Source organism: Pteronotus mesoamericanus, unplaced genomic scaffold (assembly GCF_021234165.1).
Source record: "Pteronotus mesoamericanus isolate MK-2021 breed Mesoamerican mustached bat unplaced genomic scaffold, CSHL_Meso_final contig_68, whole genome shotgun sequence".
NCBI classification, from domain to species: domain Eukaryota; kingdom Metazoa; phylum Chordata; class Mammalia; order Chiroptera; family Mormoopidae; genus Pteronotus; species Pteronotus mesoamericanus.
The window spans coordinates 29,462,158-29,479,070 of record NW_026555234.1 but is presented as its reverse complement, the minus strand read 5'-3'; the positions used below and the strand labels follow the sequence as shown (position 1 = coordinate 29,479,070).

General features: G+C 42.0%; 1 protein-coding gene across 3 annotated transcripts in view; it reads right to left on the bottom strand.

The window, feature by feature from the left end:
* ATP10D (ATPase phospholipid transporting 10D (putative)) overlaps nucleotides 1-16,913 on the bottom strand; it is an 87,604-nt gene that overhangs the window by 2,154 nt on the left and 68,537 nt on the right. For 2 of the 3 annotated variants that reach the window (XM_054582138.1, XM_054582137.1), the window contains 6 exons: nucleotides 15,810-15,886; nucleotides 14,578-14,703; nucleotides 11,823-12,023; nucleotides 8,117-8,197; nucleotides 6,791-6,895; nucleotides 2,822-3,009 (listed from right to left, as the gene is read on the bottom strand). In XM_054582138.1, the coding sequence (XP_054438113.1) occupies nucleotides 2,822-3,009; nucleotides 6,791-6,895; nucleotides 8,117-8,197; nucleotides 11,823-12,023; nucleotides 14,578-14,703; nucleotides 15,810-15,886 (778 nt within the window). Of the gene's footprint in view, nucleotides 1-59; nucleotides 211-2,821; nucleotides 3,010-6,790; nucleotides 6,896-8,116; nucleotides 8,198-11,822; nucleotides 12,024-14,577; nucleotides 14,704-15,809; nucleotides 15,887-16,913 lie in introns of all 3 variants that reach the window. The other variant, XR_008529879.1, reaches the window with a different exon arrangement.

Here is a 16,913-nt window from a genome sequence, read left to right as displayed (position 1 = left end):
GTGTCCAAAAAATGTTAGCTATTAATGTCCTATGGCTACTGTAACAAATCGCTACAAACTTGTCACAAGCTTCAGCTGGCAATGTTTCTGCTGTCACACCATTCTCAAAAACCTTGTAGATCACCAATGTATGTCATGGGGATTTATGCCATTAGTTAAGAGGGTCTTCCACGGGTCTGTCCTGTATAATCCCATGTCCTGTCTTGATGGCTGTAGAGATGGTAGAAGAGATCCATGCGTCACACTCCTAATCTCAAGCACTAGCAAAAGGTCACATGCTCTTGGCCTTTCTCGAGCATACTCCTCACAATCAATCTCTGGATTTTAGTAACTTTTAAAATCTGGAGAGTCTGAGGATTTTCTAAACCTCATTCCTTTTGACCTAATAGTTCTTCCATAATCTCTTTCTTCTTACAATTTACCATGAACAACAACAAGAAACCAGGCCAGACCTTCAACATTTTGCCTGGAAATCTCAGCTAAATATCAAAGTTCATCATTTACAAATGCTGCTTTCCTTACAACAGTAGCGCTTTTCAGCTACATTTTCTGCCCCTTTATTGCCAAGATCCACTTAACCTCAAATTTCTAATAACATGTTCCTAATTTCATTTTGCATCCTCACCAGCAGTGCCTTTAACTTTCACATTTCCAGCAATGTTCTCTTTATGATAATATATGTATTTTCTAAGATGAAATAGGCTTTCTCTCCCATGCTTCTCACTTTCTTCTGAATCCTCATCAGCAAGAATTTTAAAGTCCGTATTTCTACCTAGAGTCTGTTTAAGGAAGTCCAGTATTTCTCTATGAGGTGCCTCAAAATTCTTCCAGTCTCTGCCCATCACCCAGTTTCCAAGCTACTTCCATGTTTTTGGGTATTTGTTCCACAGCGGCACCCATCTTCCTGGTACCAAAGCCTGTATGTGTGTCCTATGGCTGCTGTAACAACTGACCACAAACTTAATGGCTTAGAACAACAAAATTTAATTCTCTCATAGTTCTGGAGACCAGGGATTCTGAAAGCAGTTTCCCTGGGCCAAAATCAAGGTTCTGGAAGGCCTATGCTCCCTCTATAGAATCCATACCTTGCTTCTTCTAGCTCCTGGTCGGCTGTAAGCATTCCTTGCTTTTTGACTGAGGAAACTCTGCCTCCTTAGTCACAGTGCCTTCTCCTCTTCTGTTTGTGTCAAATCTCCCTCTGCCTCTCTCTTATAAGGACACCTTTGATGGCATTTAGGGCCCATACAAGTAATACAGGATATTCTCCCTGTCTCAAGATCCTTAACTTAGCACATTTGCAAAGACCTATTTTGCTAATAAGGTAACAGTCCAAGGTTCCAAGGATTAGGGCATGGATATCTTTTAGGGAAGTGGTCCCCAACCTTTTTGGACCAGGGACTGGTTTTATGGAAGACAATTTTCACACAGATGGGGCGGAGGGTGGGGGTGGAGGGAGACTGGAGATGGAGCTCAGGCGGTAAGCAAAGCTCGCTCTCCTGCCGCTCACCCACCTCTGTGCAGCCCAGTTTCTAACAGGCCATCAGTTGGTGCTGGTCTGTGGCCCGGGTGCTGGCCCTTGTTTTAGGGGGTCATTTTTGTGACTATTAGATGGAATTGTACAGTTAATACTCTTAAAGGAACATGGAAGGCTATAACTTTAAAGTAATTGTTTCTTCATGAATTCTACAATACTGTCTTCTGTGTCCGTAATCTGAAAGCTGGTAACAACAGTAAACACTAAAGAAGCCCCTCAGGTTAAGAGATATTGTTAAGTATGCAACTATAACCACCAGAGAATGACTCAGGTGGGTTTTTCTTGTGCCTTTTTAGAAGGGATGTCCATTAACAACAAAGGTTTATGGCCATTTAACCTTTAATGGCCACACATAATAATCAGTATTGCTGTGTTCCAATAAGACTTTATTTGCAAAAGTAGCAGGCCAGGTTAGGCCTGTGAGCCAGTTTGTCAACCCTGTTAGAGAATAATATGAAATCACCATTTTGACTTTCATATCATCTTTAAAAATGTTGAACAACTATTTGCTATAATGTTTTCAGCTAAACAGATAGATTCTATAAAACTATAAAGAGGAAGAGTTCTAACAAGTGTTTAAAGAATCTATAGATTAAAAACCCATGCATACTTCTTAGCTAATTCCATCCCATGCCTTATTAGAAATCAGTTAAACTAAAATGGGAAGGGTAACTAGAATCAGATAAGGGAGGGAAGTTGTATAGTTTCAAGGGTTTACAGATTGCAGTGGGCTGCTACTTGTCTCTCGGGGTCCATTTGCCTCCTCCTTCCTTTTAGAAGTCCCCAGATTGCAGCCACTTGGAGTCTACATACCAAGGTTATAGTTAGTAGGATATGAATAATGATGTGTGTAACTTCTGGGTTATGTTTTGAGAAAGAAGAGGAGGGGGAAGAAAGAGGAGAGGAGGAAAGAAGGAGGGAGGAAGAGGTGGAGGAGGGGAGGAGAGAAGGAGGGAGGGGGACGGAAAGGTGGAGGAGGGGAGGGGAGAGACAAGAGAATATGAACCTGATCCTCTGTGTTCTTTCTCCCTTGACAGGTAGGGGTGGAAGGCAGGGGCACCGCTGTGCTAATGGTGAGTCATCTTCAATCATGCAGATGAGGGCAGCACTACACAGAACAAAAAGGGAGGAAAGGATCTAGGTCCTTGGATAACCTTTATCCAAACAAAGCTGCCCTATCCCTGGGCTACTAAACTGGATGGTCTGTCATCCATTCTTAGTAGCTGCTTGGAGAGCTCTAAGCCTGTGATTTCACTTATTCACTTGATGATAAAGCAAACACGGTACCTGGGCAGAAGGGCAACAAAGGTGGTGAGGACACAAACTAAGTAGAACACCGGATCCAGCATGTGCTCCTGCATAATCCAGTAGGGGTTGGCGGGTGGGTTGCAAGTTACACACGTGGCTCCAAAAGCCAAGGCAAAGACAAAATAGGTCAAGATGCTACCAACGATGACCAGCATGTGGATCCAAGTCTGCAAGACAAAAAGCACAGGGGAAATGAGCACCTTCACTCATAGGGTGTTGTAGCTGCGTTGTAGAGACCCCATGTCTAAGCAGTGGGTGAATGAAGAGAGAAACCATAAAGAACAAAACACAAAAGTACCGAACAACTAAGACAACAGCATCTTTCATGAATGGCGCATATTTCTGCTTAAATTCCGTAAAACTAAATGACAAAAGGTAATTCTGATGACTAGTTAATCCTGCATTGTGAACCATGAGGTGTTTGGTTTCTTTCATTTTTTTTTTTTCACTTTGTCTCACCCATTCATTAGTCTGTTTTTTTCATTAATGAAATAACTTAACCCAGTGAACTGCAAACTTTATCCCTTACATTGTGGTAGATATTACTGGTGCTCACTACTATTCTCATTCTTTTCCGCAAATAAGCATTTGGGAGGATTACATTTCTCCCATTCCCTTGAAAAGAAGCATGGCCACATGTCTCACTTTAGCCACTAAAATGTAAGTGGAAGGAATATGCACAACTTTCAGGTTAGAAGCACGAAGAGCTGGTGTGCAGTTTTCTGTGCTCCTTCCCTTCCGGGTTGACTAAGAAGCTCCCCTTGGGGATGATTCTGGGTGTAGAGCTACAAGACTCAGCCTGGGCCTTTGAGACCTCTCGGGCCATCGTCCTGGTGCTGTCTAGAACCTCGGTTAACTTTATATATATAAGAAATAAGTCTCTGTGGAACACAGCATAACCTAGCCACCTTCATATTCATGGATGGCCTGCAATATTGTTTTTCTTAATATTTTTCTCTAACATGGCTCATTATTTAATTAACTTTATTTAGGAAAAACAAGTAGATGGCTCCCTTAAATGTACCATCAGCATTACCTGTCATAATAGTGCTGAGTCTGGTCTGTTTTTGTTACAAAGGGAAATGAGCAAAAATTGTTGTGATAAAACATAATAGCCCCCGACAAACTTCCTCCTTGATAAAATCTTAAGTATGGAGAGAAAAATCACCTTCACATTATGTAGCATTCAGCGTTAGTGCAGGGGACACACACTATTGCCTAAATCACACTGTACACTTTGGTGCTATATGTTATGCTTTTGGGGGAAGCACTGCTTTTATTAATCTTTTTTACTTTCCACCACTGTACTTTTCACACGAGAGCCAATTTTCTCCTTCACTCTTAACCTTGCAAAGTATTTCTCCATGACTTATGTCTTCACAACAGTCGCAAAGACTGCTCTTCTGTGAGGGGAGAACGCATGAACTGCTTAGGAAATGTGCTAAATCCCTAAGATCATCGTGCCTCTGAAACAATGATGTCATTTTCTGTCTTTCTCAAATGGCTTTCTTTTCCACTGATCCCATTGCTTGATGTGCTTTGGCAAGTGAGACAGTGCCTTGATGGAGTTGACACATTAGAGCAAATTGATGTAAGGAAGATAAAGTCATGGGAAACGGGGTAAAAACCAACAGGGAGGAGGCGACGAGACGGTGAGCAAGCGGTGAAGGGAAACCGATTCACTGTCTCAGCGTGGCTGACTCTTACTGACAAGGCACCTCCTGAGGCCCTGAGCATGGGAAACAGTTGATTCTTATGCCAGGGGGGAACAATCATTAAACTATTACTTCTCCCTGGCATGAAAAGCAATTCTTTAATGACGCATCCTTTCTATAGCAGCCGCTGTTTTCCTTGGCACTTAGCTTTCGCTTCCCGTCCTGATGAGGACACCAGGCATTGTGCACAGTCTTGGCAAGATATTCCTCCTCTGGCCAAAGCCTACAGCTGGAGCTAAGGGAATATAATTCCGTCACCACGGACTAAACTTGGACCACAATGAGGCAAGAGCAGAAAGAAAACGACTGAAGCCAATTAGAACAGAGAACCACCCTGACCAGCCTATTCCCTGGATCTCCGGGACCACTCTGGTTCCTTGGGAGGTTTTTGTTTTGTTTTGTTTTCCTGTGGCTCTTCAGTGTATTTTTAATAACTTTCCTATTTGCTCTGTTACCCGGAACAGATTGCTGTTGCTTATTACCAGTGAACTCAAACTGACACACTTTACGTGTTAGATCCTTCAGGATACTCATAAATGTTGGAATTTATGACACTTCCTTAGGCAGTAACCAAAAGCAACTACACAGTTGCTTAACAATGAACTTAAATAGATAAAACAATGCCAGATATTTTAGTTCTAGAATCCCCTTTATTCTCCTCATCTGGTATGTGCAGATGTCAACTTTGTATTACACGTTAGGCTTGTAAGCAGGTTATAAGCAAGAGAAAGGATTTCAAAAACACTCAGCTCCACTTTAGAAATCATTATAAATAACTTTATAATAATAGCTCACGTAACACTTTAAATTACATCTTCATTCAGCCATTTCCTGGTTGAAATGTATCAATATCAGGACGGTAAACAGACCACAAACTGGTTAGTCATTCAATCATTCATTTATCTATTTGAGTATTTTGGGGGACACGTACTATGTGCCAGTCTTGTCACTGATAATGGTATACAGTGGTGAACAAAATAAACATGACCCCTGTCCTCAAACAGATGATAACGTAATGCAGAAGAGAAACATCAACCAGATAATCACATAATGAAGCGAATAAATTACTATTAGAGCTATGAACAGAACAAGAGGATGATAAGAGAACACAGGATGGTTAAAGAAAGGCTCATGGGAGGAGCTGCATTTTTGCTAGGGGTCCAAGAGGGAATACGGAGTACTCCCATCAGAAGACACGGTAAATGCTAAGGCTCTGACGTGGTCAGGAGCTCAGTGTATCTGAGAAAATAAGAGTGCGGTTCCAGCCCATGGATAAGTGGAAATGAAGTTTGAGACAGAAGTAGAGGCATCACTGTATGAAGTTTATAGGCCATCTTAGGGCTTTTATATGGTATTACAAATGCACTGGGAAACCACTTAAGGTTTTTATCCAAAGCAGAGCAAAAAGATATGCTTTATGTCTCAAAAGGGTGATTCTGGTTGTTTTGTAGAGAAAGGCTAGAGAAGCCACGGGTTTGCAAAGGTGGGAAGACTGAAGAGGCTGTAGCAACAGTGCAGGAAGAGATGACAATGGCTTTGACTATGGCAGAGACGATGCCAGTGGAAATGAGTGAGTCACATAAATAATCACAGAGATAGTTTATTCTCCAGAGGTGCACGGGATGTGCTCCATCTGTAAAGGGAGGAGAGCAGTAAAGCTCTCATTATCTGAATCCCACACATTAGCTCTCCAGCAGAGAGCCACCCTGCAATCATTTTGATGAAAAGACTTAACTTTATCATTCAATCAGCAACGAAGTTCAGAAAGACCTAGATTTAAGTGAATGGTAGAAATTCCAGAGGGAGAAAAAGATATTGATTTTATATAATGAGAAAAGCGTAAAATCATCCCTTACTAACTAAAGTGAGTACACCAGAAATGTGGCCTAACATCTTTTTATTTTGGTTGAAAGGCATCAGCTTGGGCTTGAAGAAAGCTGGCCATTGTTCCTCCAGCCTGTCTCGCCCCTCCCTGGACCATCCACCATGGACACCACCAAGGGCACCAGGCAGGTGCTTCCCACTTTCGCTGGCTGCACATCAACCTCAGCATCATGGCATCAACGATCAACAACCGACGAGCCATGGATCACCTTTCTTCCATGGGTAATCACACCTCTCATTACCACTGGTCTTCTAGGCATGAAGGGCTTAACAGGGTCACTCCTCATAGAAGACATCTCCCCAGGCCCAGAGAGTTTCAGGCTCCCGCGGAAACAGGAAATCCACTCACCAAACTCTTGCTTTCAATGACCAGGTGAAGGAGAATGATGAACAGAGCAACTGTGTTCAGGGGGTTTCCAAACGTGAAGATGTCAATGTCTGAGCCCTGGTAGGTCTACAAAGAGAGGACAACAGGTGGTGATCTTGGAGAGCTGTGCACACTCAGTGTTGTGAGCATCATCACTTTATTCTGCAGCTCAGCTGAGCACGGAGACCCTTTTACAATGTTCCTAATATGTGGTCATTTAGGATAAACTTGAACATTTCTACAAAAGAGCGGCCAACCCTCTCTCAGGCCATCTAATCTGTGAACTTTTCAGCTGGAATTTCTCTTTATTCTGAATCATAATTCATCTTCCTGGTAACTTTTACTCTTCTACTCTTTAAGGTGTAGAGAAATATCAAACATGTTCCCTTTAACAGAGCTGCAAACCTCTGAAACAGCTACTGTGGATAACCTGAGTTTATATCTCTGCTAAGTAAATATCCTCTCCCCTTATACATGTATGTTTTCAACTCCTTAAATTATTTCTCATATGACACAATTTTCTGATGTTTTAAAATTCTAGTCATTTTTTTCTGAATACACTTCAGATTGCCTTATCTATATTCCTCTTGAAGTGCAGTATATCCAGAATGGTCTAGCTGGAAAAAGTCAAGTCATGTATTTGAATAAAGAAGTAAAGAGTAGAGATTGTTAACTTAGAGACTATCATCTTTTTCATTTTTCATACTGTCCTTCTGTTAACATGATCCACAATCAAACTAGTGTTTTGTTCCAGGGATAGGTGTGTGTGGATGGGTAACTACATATCATGCTGTTTTGTGCTTGGTGTTGGCCTTAATTTTTAATGTCGTATTTACACATTTTTTGCTTAGTCACATTACTTCCATTCTTTATCTGTAAAACATGTTTTTACATTTTGGGGAGAACACTTATAAGAGCTTAAATTTAATATTCTTAATGTCATCCTGTAGAATTAGCCCAGCTCTTAACTGATAATAGATTTTATATTCTGGCCTTGCCTCTCTGATTTTGGTTCATCTAATTATATTGGTGGACTTCGAATTTTATTTAAATCATCAACAAAAATCATCAAGCAGTTACATGACTAAAAGAGGCCTAGGAGGACTCAGCTAGGCACTTCTTTCCGAATTTAATCCATTATCTAACATATATTTTGGGAGGGCAGGTATAATTTAGCCAGAGAATAATCAACTTGAGTATATGAGCAATCTGTCCTAATATACCCATTCTATATAATACCAACTACAAAGTACAACAAAACATCATCAATTCATTAATATCAAATCCTTTGAGTGAACAAGAACTCACATAGTAAGGCACAAAGAAGCAGACCAAGCTTTGATAAAAGGCATCCAACAAGGTGATCCAGAAGGTGAGAGGTAAATATGCCTGAAAGTGAAGCAGATAGTGGGGAGGGATTAAGATTAACATGGGTCAAGCAGAGTCAGGGAACATTGTGAGCCAGTGCTCGTTTTTGCTTCTCTGGGAGAAAACTCTATTTCTTCAGTTTTTACTCACAAAATTGGGGGGATTTGTAAATAGTGGCGGAAGAGTGTGGAGTGATAATAAATGAGGTAAATTCACAGGTGAAAAAAAATCCCTGAAGGAACTTTTAACTTGCATTGCTTTAATCACTGGATTAAATCTACCTCAAATGAGGAGAGTACTACTAACTTTCCATTTCCTATTGATCAGAAAATGCTGTTCCTAAAACTTCTCCAAATTCATCCACTTCCCTTTGCCCCTAGTACTCTCTTCATTCTAATTCACCATCAACTCTATGGATGACTGGATAGGCACCTACTGGCCTCTTTGCTACCTCTCCTACCCTAATCCAACCTTTACATGGCAGCCAGATGGCTTTTAAGAACTATAAATCAGGTCTCACTACCTCCCTAATTAATGTAAGTGACCTTGTCCTATTCCTGCAATCACCCCCGACCCCCACTGCATTTCCAACATAATCTAAGTTCCTTCCCATGGCCTTTAAGGTCCTGCATGATCTGCCCACTGGAGCCCCTGCTGGCCAGGGTCACCCCTACGATTCTTACCCTGACTCACCACGCTCCTACTATGCAAACTTCACTTTATTCCTCATGCATGTCAAATCCATTGTTTCCTTGAGTCTTCACCTGTGCTATTTTCTCTGCCAAAAATTCTTTGCCTTGAACCTCCCACATGACTGGTTCTTCGCCATTCACATCCTAGCTCAAGTATCACTTTCTCCTAGAGGCCCCACCGAACAAGCCTAAAGGTAATGCCCACTCAATCATTTACTGCCACGGCACCCTTAGAAGTCTCTCATCACCATCAAAAATAATCTTATTTGTTTACCTAATGATTTTGAGTACCTGGAATATAGCAGGTTCTCAACAAATATTTGGGAGATCAATAAACTACTCTTTGGTAACTTCTCATGTGTTAAACCGCATTGTACTGAAAGCTTATAGAAAGAAACAGATCAAGTAGAGACACTAGTCAGTCACAGCGATTGAACACAGGTTTTCAAACAGAAACCAACCCTGACTGAATGGTACTGCGTGGGCAGAAGGATTCCGAGGCTGCATTCAGACCCAGCGGGAAGGATAGGGTGTTATGGTTTACTAGCGATGTCTGCCATGGGCAAAAATGGCATCACATACCCCTATGCTAGTCTCCTCTTTTCTTAACATGTTCACATAAGTCAGTGACCTTTTATCAATAGCCACATTCTGGGAATCTGCCTACTACCATGTATTATAACACTAGCCAGCTTGATAGAACAATGTGAACAAAGGATGGGTACCAGGAAACAATGACCTCAACCCTTCCCAGCATAAGAACCAACTACAATCTTCAGCTTATATAAATGGGCTTTTAGAACAGCAGCTATAAACATTCTGAAGGGCCCTCCTTCACCCCTCTTTCTCCAATGGACATGGAATTTAACATAGGCCTGGGGTGCAGGACAACCTTCATTACGATCAACTACCTGAGTATATTCCTGCATCTGGGCCTTAAACTTTGTCAGATTGGACTCCTTTAGGAAAACCCTGTGTTGTTTTTTGATCTGACTGCATTAGATAATATTAAAGGATTACAAAGGTTTCTTCTTCCCTGAAAGCTGAATGTGTGACTTCTCCTCTGGGTTGGCTGCTCCACAAAACCCAAAGACATTAAATTTCTCTCCATTCTGGAAAGGCAGATCAAGATGGAATAAAGTTGGACTAATGAAAATAAACACATCATTTTAAATTTGGGATTTCCTCAAACTTCTGTTTAATTATGGGGGTTAAAATAGAACAACATTGGGAGCCAGAACTTTTACACATATTATCTTACTTAATCCTCACATCATCTCTATAAAGTAAAGAAACTGAAGGGCAGGTAAGTTAAATAACTTAATAAGGTCACACATCATAGTAACAGAATTTAAACTCAGGCTAAACATAACCCATAATTTCTAACATGCGCTGATCTGTCACTGTTTTAAGAACAGCAACTGAGGCCCAACACACAGATTTCCTATTGGGGGGAGGGGGCCTCAGTACTCTCTGTCCAGTGCCTCTCAGGAAACCCTTCTTCCCAACCCTGTCCACATGGTTCAGCCCTAATGGGAATGATACATGTCCCAGGCCTGGTCAATGAGAAAACACTCTTCCCAGCCACAGGGATAAGCACAGGGAAAGGCATGGGACCCTACCTTGGCCAATGAGTTATAACATAACTGTAAATGAGGATATTTACAGTTGCATTAGGAATAACAGTTTTCTGTCACGATTACACCTGGATTATGCAGTTATTTGAGCCAATTAATTCCTCTTTCTCATAAGTCAATTTGAGCTTGTTCGTTGTCACTTGCAACGATACAGTCTTGACTAACAGAGTCTTCTTTTCAAGACTAGAATATCTGACTAGACTGACCTCTCAGCACTGTGCACATCTAAGTGTCTTTTAGGCTACTGGTCTATCTCAGGTCCTACGATCCTGACAATGCACTTATGAGAACACTTTAGGTTTCTGGTACTAAATACCACAGTGTATGTGAGGCAGGGCTGGGGGAATGGTCAAGGACTAAAGATAGCATCAGTGTTCTTTCTGTAACAAAGCATTAAATGTAGACACCATGGGCTCAGGAGCCTGGGTTCACCTGCATCATATACTAGCTCTGGGACGTGGGCAGATTAGTTAAGGTACTCCCTGTGCTTGACTTTCCTCACCTATGATGTGGACAATGATAGCATCTATCTTGCACTTATAACAATGACTGGCATATAGGAGGCATTACACAAGTGCTCGTAAGTACAATACTAATGTTGGTCATTAATTTTGTGAACAATGAATTAGAAAGAAGGGTTTTGTGACAGCTAACTCAATCAGCAATGACAATATGGGCAGTAAGAGAAGGGCCGAAAGCGGGGGACAGATGTAAGTGATATGTCACTGGTAGACTGACAGGACTAAAATAACATGGAGGTAGGGCACGGTTTTAGGGAGATGGAGCCATTAAGATCACTCTCTTGCTTAGCATGATAGAAGAACCTGGAGAACTTAACTTTGGCTTTGGAACCAGACTGAGATGGGTTCTTTCATTGACTGCCATTTTCTGTGACATTTTTAGAAAAATTACTTAACCCCTTAGAGGTTCAGATGCTTCATCTTAGAAAGGGAACAATGCCAGGTTCCCTCTCAGTGTTTTGTAAGATAAATGAGACAGAGATGTTTAGCAATTTGCATAATACATGGCAGAGTGGAGTTTACTAAATAGTAGATATTGTTAGCTGTAAGGTCCAAACACTGGATTTGTTCTCTTATAAATACTTAAGGTCTTTTATAATTTTACTTGTGTTCATATCAAAAGGTGAGTAACAACATCTGCCATGTTTTAGTGGAGATCTTTTGAAATAACTGGACAATTCAAATAGTTTTAAATATTTCTGCATGTACCACAGTATTGGAGCTGGGCTGATTGAAAAATACCCTAACCTGGACGATGGATGTGTATTGGTCTAAACACCTTTGCTTTAGCACATACCTCTGACTCCTGGCCACTCTTGTAAAGTTCAGGCAACTGCAGGAGGGTCTCCGCAGACACATCTTTCTCCAAAACACCATAAATGACGGGAGGGGCAGATGTGAAAATGAGGTTGAAGAAGATCAAAACCCAGTAGTCAGTCATGGATGTTCCTGAAAACCCACAAAAGAACTGGTACCAGAAAAGGAGGTTCACATAGGCCTAGGAACACAAAGAGGAACATTCGCATCTTAGAGACGGCAATGCGTGCTGGGACCACACCTCCGCACGCTGCCACTTTGAACGGTGTGATCTCAACCTCAGTGCAGTTTCCTAACTTACAAAATGGAAGATCCATCTTTCCATGCAGCTTTCTTTTTAGTGGGGGGAGGATGTTTTATTAAACTACACACACACACACACACACACACACACACACACACACACCCACCACTTTCTACATGGTGCTAGCACTGTTCTAAGAGCTTTATAAAGAATTCATTTATTCCTCGTAACAACTTGGGAATTATTCCTGTCCCCATCTTACAGATGAGGGCACTGAGGCACAGAGATGCTAAGGAACTTGCCTGAACTTCCCTGGCTAACAAGTGTCAAAGGCAGAATTCAACTTGAGGTATTTTGGTTCTAGACAAAGAGAGCCTAGCTCAGTGCCTGGTACATAGCAGGCATATAACACATGTTCATTCTCTTGCTTTTTGGGCTCACAATTATTTTTTAGCAATGAAATGGAATGGTGCCAGCAGGGTGGCCAACCATCCCAGTTTGCTTTGGACTGAGGAGCTTCCAGGATGTGGGAATTTCACGGCCAAAACTGGGAGAGTCCCAGGAAAAGCAGGACAGCTAGAAGCTGGGAATATATACTCTGCACTGTTTCCTCCTGTATTTGTCTCAGACAAACTGAGTGCACAGAAGCAAAAGCTCTGTGCCATCAAGCACGCATGCCATAGGAAAGGACACCGGACCTGCAAGGGGCTTTGTTTCAAGGCCTGGGGACATTCCCTTTTGGTGGTTTACCTTTAGGCCATTTTCCTAGCCTCTCTCAATTTTGGTTTCTTTGTCTGGAAAACAAGAATTATACCACCTCAGGGCTTAGTATCAAGTTAGAAAGTGCTCAGGGCCTGTAATGTGCCCTCCAAAAACTAAAATGCAGCTCATCATTGGCATCACAGATTCACCAGGACACCTTAGGACAGCGGCTACAATCCTTAGAGCAGACTTTCTTAGTCTAGGGTCCATGGACATGCATAATGCCCGTCTCCTAAAAAGGCGCTCAGTTGGGATCCATGTGCTTTCTGCTGCATCCATAGTCTTCATGAGTATCAAAAGGTTGTTCAAGACCCAGGAACTCAAGTGGCTCTGGTAGCTGCCCTTTTCTCAACGGTGAATAACCATCCTTGGGCCAGGGGAGGAGGAGAGCGAAGCTGGCTGGACATCAGAGTGGATGGCCAGCAAGGGCTATAGAGGAGGAGGGTCCCGGGGCCCTTGCTCCCTGGTGCTGTGCTCTCTGCTAAGAAACACTCCCTCTCGCCCAGAGCATGCGGCTCTCTTTCTAAGACTACTGTTTCTTAACCCCTGGGTTTAATCTTCTGAGAAAGTGGAAAAATGTACAAGTATTTTTTAAAAAAACAAACCAGGGAGAGGGGCTCCTCTTTAAAAGTCATTGACCACTAAATCCTGGAATTTTATATGAGAAATCCCAGCTTTCCCCAGAAGCACACACTCAGACAGGGACAATATACACTTGAAACATTTTCATAAAGTATCAAGGTTTTATTAAACTTTGACTAAATGCGCTAATTCGAATTAGTAAAGTACTGTGAGCTTCCTAAAAAGCTCTTTGTAGTTGAGGGAAAAAAGAATGGTCCTGTTGACTGACTGACAGACAGACATGCATCTAAATTACACACCTATGATACCCTAACATGACTCATTATTTGAAATGCCTAAAGATGGCATTTCAAAGGAGTGATATAAATTTATGTTTACTATAGACATGCTACACAAGGAATTTATGCACTAAGAATAAATTTGGTCTGTAAGACATGGCATATTTACATTATCACCCCACCTAGAAGGCAGTTCAAGGAAGTAATCTGAGATCAACATGATTTTTTTAAAAGAAGAAACTGAAATTTAAGGGGTATGTCAAAGATTAGAAGCCAGAACATCTAACCAAATTTTGCCCTTTTAGGAATTACATCATCAAAAGAAAGCTTCTTCATCATTAGATAACTACAAAGCACCAGCACATTTTATAGATTTGCTAGAGAATTCTTGCACTGTGAATGCCAGCCAGGTCTAGGCTAAGGCGTCATACTGGGTTTTCATCTGTATCGTCAATATAACACAAGGGACATCAATTTGGGGACAGCAGATTTTTTGGAATCTTCTGAAATGGAAGCAGACCCTTTTACTCTCTACTGACAGGCAGTATTAAACATTTCATAATCCCGCTTGTCACAGCCTTTGTAGGGATGGTCAAAAATTGGATTTTAAATGAACCAGACAGGTGTTAATTGAATTTAAATGCACAGGGAATAGGACATGTGAGCAGATGGACAGGCCTAGCAATTTGCAGCCAGCAGCCGAAACATAGCACATTCCCAGATTATTTCTACGGAGACAGAAGGGGTGTTCCTGGCTGCTCCCAACACATCAACAAGTGAAGGGGGCTTAGTGTAGGGCACTTCCTTGTCATCCCTGAAGCAAGTAGGATTGAAAGGTGGGAAGGGCTAAGTTCTCCAGAGCTACATACCACATTCTTGTAGAAAAAATAGAGAATCATGTTGGAAAGCCGTGTGTAACACCAGTGCCCGTGAACAAGGAGGAGCTTGCTGAGATGCTTAAACTGAGAAACGGCAAAGTCACTGGCCATCACAGCCTGTGGAGGCAATGACAAGAGGGCGCCACGCTGAGCGATCAAACGTGTCAGAGCACAGACCCCATGGCAACCTGACCGCCCCCCCAGGCTGGGATTAGTCAAACATGTGGTTTAAGTGTTACATGCGGACAAAAACAACAACAAACTGCCCCCTCCCCACAAACCCACAAACGCAAACAAACAGAAACCTCCAAAAAACCAAAACCTTTACAAGAGCCTTCATAACAGGCTGCTTGAGGGTCCTACTCAGCTTCCCAGCATAGCTGAATGAAATCGGACTTCTCTTTGGTTACTATTCATGATGTAATTTCAAGTGTGCTTTCCCTGGAAAGCAGCTCCCTTAGCAAGAACGCTATGCATTACAGTGTGCACTCACTTCTCTTCAAGGAGGAGAATATCTAAATTGCAGTCATGATTTTATGTAACTTTGTATATTGTGTCAGGCAAAGAGATCCTTGAATTTCTAATCTTTCGTACAGATGTCGTAATTTACAATTCTTGGGAAACCCTAAGTCTCACATCCCATCTTCCTCCGACAACATCTGCTCCATACACAGAAAGCTGTCTCTCAGATAAGCTTCTATCTGAATGTCGTGCCTAAACACCACCCGACACATACGCACCCACGCACGCACACAGGACTCCCCCGCCTCCCCCATTCTCTTATCTGCTCCTTCTCTCCCTCTTTCTTTAGAGTTTCCAGGTCATTTGTTCAAATCTTTAGCACCTTTTGTCAGTTGCAAAAGTCACACCGTTAATTCCGGGCTAATATATATATGTGTACGTGTACACACACACACAGAGTTTGATCTAGATTAGCTCTATTTTTTATATTTTATATTATATATTATATATATTGTTTGATCTAGATTACCTATATTTTATAATTTGAACAAGTGAACCACGCAGCTAAAATTACCCAGGAAAATACCTTAATACTTCCCCAGTAAATAATCAATGAATAAATGGAAAAAGTTCCTGTCTCCCTTTCTTGAGCTAACCACACAGACTCATTCTATTAACACAACAGAGATTTTACCACAAAGAATGTTGCCTTGGATGGGCAGGTCAAGTTCATGGAATCTGGGTGCATCACGTCCACTCACCTGCATGCCCTCTTGACCAGAGATCCCTATCCCAATGTCTGCCACTTGTATCATGCTAACGTCATTGGCTCCATCACCTTAATGGGAAAGAAGAAAAGATGAGAAACATATGAGGAGTAAAGAAATGATGCAAACGTTGCAAATCAGTACTGACTACTCCAGCAAACATACAGATTCTTCAAAGTCTATCCCATGTCTCCAAGTTGCCTGGAAGCTAGTTAAGCAGAAATTGAATGTGGGATCCCACTACCAACAGGATGAATTCCAAGTTCAACACACTCTTAAATTCCTTCATGCTATGGGGCCCTTCTGGACTGATCTCTCCTTTCTCCATGCCACCCGGGCTGCCCTCAATCTTCCAGATACAACCTGCTTCTTCCAGCCACTGCACATGGGGGTTCACTGTCTTATAACACTGTCCTCATCGCGCCCACCCCGCCTTGCTGGATTTCATCTGCTCCTGCTGCCAGCTTAGATGTCTTCCTCTGGGAGACCCTCCTCATATTCGCTTTAGATCAGATGCCCCTTCCTTAGGCTCCACACCCGCCCCTCCCCCCATGTATCTCTAGCATACCCTTCACACAGTATTATGCTTGCTATAGACTGCTTGGTCTCTCCAACACTGGAAGCTTCTTAAGAGGAGCTACTATATTCTGTTGGTACTTAATATTTGTTGTTCCCAAATGCCCACCAACTGTTCACCTGGTTTCTGGGAATAGTGTTGTGATTTTCCTTGGGAACTCTGAGTCCATGTGGTTTGTGAAGACAAACCCAAACCCCCAGATTTAGGATGGACAACCGACCCAAATCTGGACAATTAGCATCACCTGTTAATTGGCCTCAGTGATTGGTTCAGATACAGGCATGCGCCTCAACTTAATTGCTATAATTGACATGTCCCGGGGTTTGTCCAGCCTCAGGAATATTTGGATCTGGGGGCTTGACCAATTCATTCATTGGTAATGTTCATTCAATAAAATAGTTGAACAAAATTCTGCCTTAATCCTGATACTTTACTCCAAAATCTTCAAAAGAGATGCTATCTTTTCACTCAGGCTGTTACCAGGACAGAATGTCAATCTGGGAATTTCTGATGGCTGTATC